We start from the raw sequence: 7,500 nt of genomic DNA on the forward strand, positions 1-7,500 counted from the left end.
CACGGACTTCCTGCTGCCGAGCCTGACACGCCGGCAAACCAGGTTGGCTGCAGTCGGGCCTGGTGAGACTCAGAGAGCAGGCGTTCCGGGAAGCTGGTCCCGGGATATCAGAGAGACGCGGGAGGACTGAGGTGGTGTTGGTGGTCTTAGTGGTGGTGTTGGTGGAGGTGGTGGTGGGGGGAGCGGCCGACCGGCCTGCTGGCCTCCGGGGCACTCATTTACTTGTTCGGGATAACCAACGACGGTGCTGTCTCGGAATAAGGCGGCAAAGGAAAAGTGAAAAAGAGGGAGTTGGGCGGTGGGTGGGTTGGGGGGGTTGGGGGGAGGTCGTGAGGGTACAGCAGGTCCGACATGGATCACGGTGCGGGCAATGCCGTGAGTCAAACGCACCATCCACACCATGAACCCATCAGCTTCGGCATCGACCAGATCCTGAACAGCACGGACCAGGGTAGTTACCTGCTGCCCAACGGGCGCCTCGCTGAGCCGGATTACCTGCAGGGCGGCGGAGGCGCGTACGGCGCGTGTATGGGCGCAGGGTACAACAGCTACGGGAACGGGGGAGCGTGCAGCATGGCGTCCTTCACGGGATCCTACAACGTCAACATGAATATGAACATGAACGTAAACATGGCCGGGGGCACGAGTTGCAGCGCCAACGCGGGTGCTTTGGGACCCGGCGGGGTGATCCGGGTACCCGCGCACCGGCCCTTACCTTCGGCCATGCACCCCACGCCTGTGCCCGCCGGAATGGGTTCCATGGCCGGGATGCCCCCAATGGCTAACATGGGGGGTCTCAATGGCCTCACGTTCCCCTGGATGGAGAGCAACAGGCGCTTCGCGAAGGACCGGCTCACGGGTGAGCATGTTACGGGGAGATCACACGTGGGGTATCGGGGGTTTTCCGCCCCTCTTTCATCTCTGAAAACTGAGAGGAACTACCTCATCATTTAATTGCAACACCTTGCGGTGCTACATCCTGTACACCTTCACATCGTCCACTTCGTATGAACGGACAGCGATTCGAGCTTTATACACCTAATCTCGGACGAACAGTCACGCAAAGTTATTTCCCGCGTGAAGACTCTTGTTTTGGTTTATCGCCGATTGTAAGCGTTGCTCATAACGGAGCGTAATTAATTTCCTCGCACATCAAATTACACCGAAGGCAACAATAATAATAATAATCCCGTAATGAGTCGTTTCCTCTGGACTTGCAGTGAGAACGCAATTTCATTCACCATCGTCGTACGTCGCGTCGCGTCGTATCGTCGATTGGTTTCCACTCCAACGCCGGTCTGACAGCATCGGAAGCGCGCACTCTGAGCTGTCTTAGTGTGGATTCGATTCCCGACCCGAGCTGTAATCTAACTGGTGCTTCCTCGTTCGGACGGGCGAAACCGAAAAGGTAACGCCGTCCTTCAGAAGGGGCATCATAAGCAAGGCCGTTTGCGACTACGGTGGACGGTAAAGATCCTACGGTGTCTTAGGCATCGAGCATTGGGCTATCGCTTGCCAGTACCCTGGCAAGTATCCAAAACCATGCCCCTGATGTGCAGGAGTGGGGGGTGCACATTGGCACTGTAAAACAGTCCAAGGGGGGCACAGATTTGCCCTCTGGATGACGCATCCAGAAGCGGGACGAATTCTGAACCAATATAATCTGGGTCCACCCAAGCACTCTCAAACGACGGCTGCAACGCACGTTCTCCAAACCCAATACGTCCTCTCTTAAGTAGCTGAACAATGAAACAAACGGTTTGCATTGTGATTGATGGCACAAAAAAAGCCATATTTAGCTCGAGAAAAATATGGTCAACTTTGTGATCATAGGGGGTAATTCCATTTTTTTTTGTTCTCATCATGATTTACGCATTGTCCACCTATACCATTGTGGGAAGATGTCAGATGGAGGGACGTATATAAGTGCTAGGATTCTTTTGGCAAAATAACCACATTGTATATAGATGGGGGTTGGTGTATACAGTTGTGGGTAGTGCAAGTAAGTGGACTTAATCCGATGCTTCATTACTGTGGGTTTTTTTTTATTGCGGCCTTTTGGGTTTCTGATCTTTTTGGGAGAATATTGCTCGCGCTGAGCCCGCAGTGACAAAATGCCACGTTGTCATCCCAATTATATATCTGTGGCAATAATTATCACGGTGTCGCCCAATTGCAACGATGTCGTTCCAAAGTATACAGCAGGTTTTTAGGGAAGGTCGTGATCATGAAACCATGCGACGGACACATGGTGAATTCATCAGCCGGAGACGGGTCACCGTTGACTGGTTAGCATGGATCCTTGGCTCCACCGGTGCGGGGATCTCAACATCGGATGCTCCAAGTGCTCGAGTCTTTTTTTTAAATGTGAAATGAATCCCTCCTTTGAAAAGAATTTTCTCATATTGCTCATTGCATTTATAGAAACGTCCGTTGCGGAAGGACATTGGCACACCAATAAATGTACTTTTTGTTAATCCAGGTACAATTTTTTTTTTTTTAGAAATGTCCTAGTACAAGTCACAGCAGATCTAATCCGAGTCCTCACAAAGGAGCTCGTTATTGTGACTGTTATCATGTGTAGCATGTGCAAATGGTCATATTTTCACGCTGTTCATCTACGATCCTCTCCCCGCCCCTTCACCCACTTACCCCCGCCACCTCATGCCTGGTACCTCCCTGGCGTCGGCTTTCGACCCCGCAGCGGCTTTGGCTCCCTTTACCGTACAGCGGCGGATCGGTCACCCGTACCAGAACCGCACACCACCCAAGAGGAAGAAACCACGCACATCCTTCACACGCCTCCAGATCTGTGAGCTTGAGAAGCGCTTCCACCGACAGAAGTACCTAGCGTCTGCCGAGAGGGCTGCTCTTGCCAAGGCCCTAAAAATGACCGATGCACAGGTCAAGACCTGGTTCCAAAACCGACGCACAAAATGGAGGTGAGTGATCGCTCGAGGGATATTGGGAGTGCGGGGGAGGAGGTAGTTTTCACAGCCGTGTAGGGTGGGTGAAGGTGGACTGTGTCCCTCTCTGTCTGCATTGACTAAAGTCCCTCAACCACACAGCTCATGTAAAACGTGGTCCAACGATCCACCAGCCACCATATAGTAAATAGAGTACAGCGGTTGAGGCCCTGTTTACATTCTTGGCGAGTAAGTGCACTTGACATTTCATTCTGGTCTGCCATTCGCTTGATGACATAATAATAATAATAATAATAATAATAATAATAATAATAATAATAATAATAATAATAATAGCTCCTTTACAGGGAACTTTCGATGCAGGGGGAGACCATTAGGCCCATCAAGCATGCACAAATGGTTAAAATATATTGTTGCTTGTCCGTACTCAATCCGTAAATCTAAACATCAGGCAAGGAAGCAGCACAAACCATTTTTAGTCTTCGGTCAGCCAGGATTATTAAACTCGGCTGGTGATTGAACCGCCTCCCTCCCAGAGTCAGAGTAGACCCTCTAACCATTACAAACCAAGTCTCGTTACGTTTTATATATATATATATATATATATATATATATATATATATATATATATATATATATATATATACATACACACACACACACACACACACACACACGTATTGTGTGTGTGTGTGTGTGTGTGTGTGTGTGTGTGTGTGTGTGTGTGTGTGTGTGTGTGTGTGTGTGTGTGTGTGTGTGCTATTCCATGCATTTTTATGGACTGCGCGATAATATATGTTGTTTGATGCGCTTTAACACACTGCGATCATATATGTTATTGCGTGCATTTTTATGCACTGTACACTCATATATTGCATGCGTTTTAACACACTGTGTGATCATATACGGTATTATGTCCATTTTAACCCACTGTGCGATAATATGTTATTATATCCGTTTTAACCCACTGTGCAATCATACACGGTATTATGTCTGTTTTAACCCACTGTGCGTCATACACAGTATTATATCCGTTTTAACCCACTGTGTGATCATACACGGTATTATATCCATTTTAACCCACTGCGTGATCATAAACGGTATTATATCCATTTTAACCCACTGTGTGATCATACACGGTATTATATCCATTTTAACCCACTGTGTGATCATACACGGTATTATATCCGTTTTAACCCACTGTGTGATCATACACGGTATTATATCCGTTTTAACCCACTGTGTGATCATACACGGTATTATATCTGTTTTAACCCACTGTGTGATCATACACGGTATTATATCTGTTTTAACCCACTGTGTGATCATACATGGTATTATATCCCTTTTAACCCACTGTGTGATCATACACGGTATTATATCTGTTTTAACCCACTGTGTGATCATACACGGTATTATATCAGTTTTAACCCACTGTGTGATCATACACGGTATTATATCTGTTTTAACCCACTGTGTGATCATACACAGTATTATATCCCTTTTAACCCACTGTGTGATCATACACGGTATTATATCTGTTTTAACCCACTGTGTGATCATACACGGTATTATATCCGTTTTAACCCACTGTGTGATCATACACGGTATTATATCTGTTTTAACCCACTGTGTGATCATACACGGTATTATATCTGTTTTAACCCACTGTGTGATCATACACGGTATTATATCCATTTTAACCCACTGTGTGATCATACACGGTATTATATCCATTTTAACCCACTGTGTGATCATACACGGTATTATATCCGTTTTAACCCACTGTGTGATCATACACGGTATTATATCTGTTTTAACCCACTGTGTGATCATACACGGTATTATATCCATTTTAACCCACTGTGTGATCATACACGGTATTATATCCATTTTAACCCACTGCGTGATCATAAACGGTATTATATCCATTTTAACCCACTGTGTGATCATACACGGTATTATATCCGTTTTAACCCACTGTGTGATCATACACGGTATTATATCCGTTTTAACCCACTGTGTGATCAGACACGGTATTATATCCATTTTAACCCACTGTGTGATCATACACGGTATTATATCCGTTTTAACCCACTGTGTGATCATACACGGTATTATATCCGTTTTAACCCACTGTGTGATCATACACGGTATTATATCCGTTTTAACCCACTGTGTGATCATACACGGTATTATATCCATTTTAACCCACTGCGTGATCATAAACGGTATTATATCCATTTTAACCCACTGTGTGATCATACACGGTATTATATCCATTTTAACCCACTGCGTGATCATAAACGGTATTATATCCATTTTAACCCACTGTGTGATCATACACGGTATTATATCCATTTTAACCCACTGTGTGATCATACACGGTATTATATCTGTTTTAACCCACTGTGTGATCATACACGGTATTGCGTGCGTTTTCATTCCCCGCATGACTCGATCTCATCGCCACCTGCGACGGTGAGGTGAGCCTAACGGAGGCACGTCGAGTGTGCACCTTTGCTGCAAGGTCTTAAATTGCAGCATTGAATGTAACAAGCAAACAAAGCTCTAAAAAGAATCGTGTTATAAGGTAAACAGGTCCGGCTCCGCGTTCCCATCCTGATGTCGTAAGAAATATGATCGGGCCACGGTGTGCAATGTAAACTATACGGTGTAATTGCTCGGGTTAAATAACGAAAAAGAAAGGCATGGGCAAGCTCTACACCTTCACCGAGCGTGTTTTAACATTACCAATAGGTTGCATGAGGGCCGGTGTAATAAAACGTCGCCATTAATAATAAACGTTTTTCGCCCACACTCGAGAAGCTCCTTCAAAATGACTTCGCTCGCATTTCGTTAAGTAACTTGTTATTTACGCCTTTCATTCGCTCCCTTTCGCTGTGTGTGAAAAGGTGCTTAAAACTCCGGCCGTGTACCGTTTCTATATTTAATTGTATGGATTTAAAATTATCCTGCAAAAGCGAGTCTCGTATGTTTCATCAGCATAACTATCGCAGAGTGGAAAATACCTCCATTCACAATTCCAGGGAAATTGTTTGTTTTTATCTGATAAATTCCCACGGGCGGGACATATCTCTTCGATTCAAATTTTCTCTAATTTGGGTTTTAAAACGACAATATACCGCAAACAATTTTCAAAATTTGCCAAGGTATAATATGGTATAAAATGTGTACCGGTGGAAGGAAGACGCGCTGTGTATGTATTTCTTATGTGAGGTTCACGATGCCGCACTGTACTCACTCCATGGACATAATGATACATATTTGTTGACTATGTGCCCAGAGCGTTTCGGAGCACTGTGCCACCAACACAATGATACTACGGCACATTTGTAAACCCCCAGACATGGCACAACTGTGCGGCACACTTTCCCATTTACAGCATCAGCATACTTACTTGGTCCGACAGGATAGTGCAGAGGTGGTCCGTGTTACATTCCCGACACCACTTCAAACTGTCGGATTGGTACTTCACGAGCATCAAAAAGTGCACCATCCCTCGGATGGATGTTAAGCTGTTTTCCAGCATTAGTTGGTAGACCTTAGAGATCCCATGTTGTCTTGCTTGTCTTTCGTAAAGCGTAAGCGAGGTATTGCCGGCACCTTGAACAAATTTTGATTTGCTGCCCCAAATCACCTTCGGTTGAACAGGCCCAGCTAACCGGTTCATGAAAGACGAGCAAACTGTGCACACTCTAAGTCCCGCCGGCACTAACTTATGGGAAATGGTGTAAGGAGGAACAAGAGAGCATGTCTCACTAATTGACAGCCATCACAATGGTCTTCCTCTCTGTCCCATCAACACCATTTGCAGTGCTGTCTCTCTGATACCACAGCTGTGCCACTCACTATCACGCTGATACAATTACAGTGCAGCACACTGTCCCTGTGATATCATTTACTGTCTTACTAATACAATTACAGTGCAGCACACTGTTACTCTATTGTCACGAAAGTGCTGCTGAATGTCTCATTGATACAAGTACAGTGCAGCACAATTATATCACTCACCGTTTCACTGGTATAATTCACTGTAGCACACTAACTCTGATATTACAGGAGTCCACACCACTCACTTTCCTGCTAATAAAATTACAGTGTAGTACGCTGCCCCTCTGATGTCACAGTAGTGTTAACTCACTGTCAATTACAGTGTGGCACACTGTGCTGATGTTATAATAGTTCCACTCACATTTTTGCTCATACAATTACAGTGCAGCACACTGACCTCTGATGTCACAGTACTGCTACTCAATCAATTACACTGCAGCACACTGTCCCTCTGATGTCACAGTACTGCTACTCAATCAATTGCAGTGCAGCACACTGTGCTACACTGTCATTGACAGTGACTAACACAACTATGACATCAGAGGGACAGTATCCCTCTGATGTGACTAAAGTGTATGCTCAGCGTCCCACCGATACCCTGACACTGCAACTCGCTGTTTCATCCACATCACTGGACTATATGTCATCAGCGATATGTTATTGTGAATGCGACAACTTAAGTGTCTTCCTAGTAAAGCCTAGAATAAAGCCATTAGAT

The 7,500-nt window shown here is 45.3% G+C and overlaps 1 protein-coding gene across 2 annotated transcripts in view; it reads left to right on the forward strand.

Moving 5' to 3' along the window:
- The window catches only part of LOC147015692 (T-cell leukemia homeobox protein 3-like), a 17,560-nt gene that overhangs the window by 165 nt on the left and 9,895 nt on the right, over positions 1 to 7,500 (forward strand). For both annotated transcript variants that reach the window (XM_085848092.1, XM_085848091.1), the window contains exons 1-2: positions 1 to 859; positions 2,705 to 2,942. The exon at positions 1 to 859 is cut by the window's left edge. In XM_085848092.1, coding sequence (XP_085704218.1) covers positions 352 to 859; positions 2,705 to 2,942 — 746 coding nt within the window. In that variant the 5' untranslated portion in view covers positions 1 to 351. The remainder of the gene's footprint in view (positions 860 to 2,704; positions 2,943 to 7,500) is intronic.

This window comes from Eptatretus burgeri, chromosome 12 (assembly GCF_056783735.1).
Source record: "Eptatretus burgeri isolate ZD-2024b chromosome 12, Ebu_testis_v1, whole genome shotgun sequence".
NCBI lineage: Eukaryota > Metazoa > Chordata > Myxini > Myxiniformes > Myxinidae > Eptatretus > Eptatretus burgeri.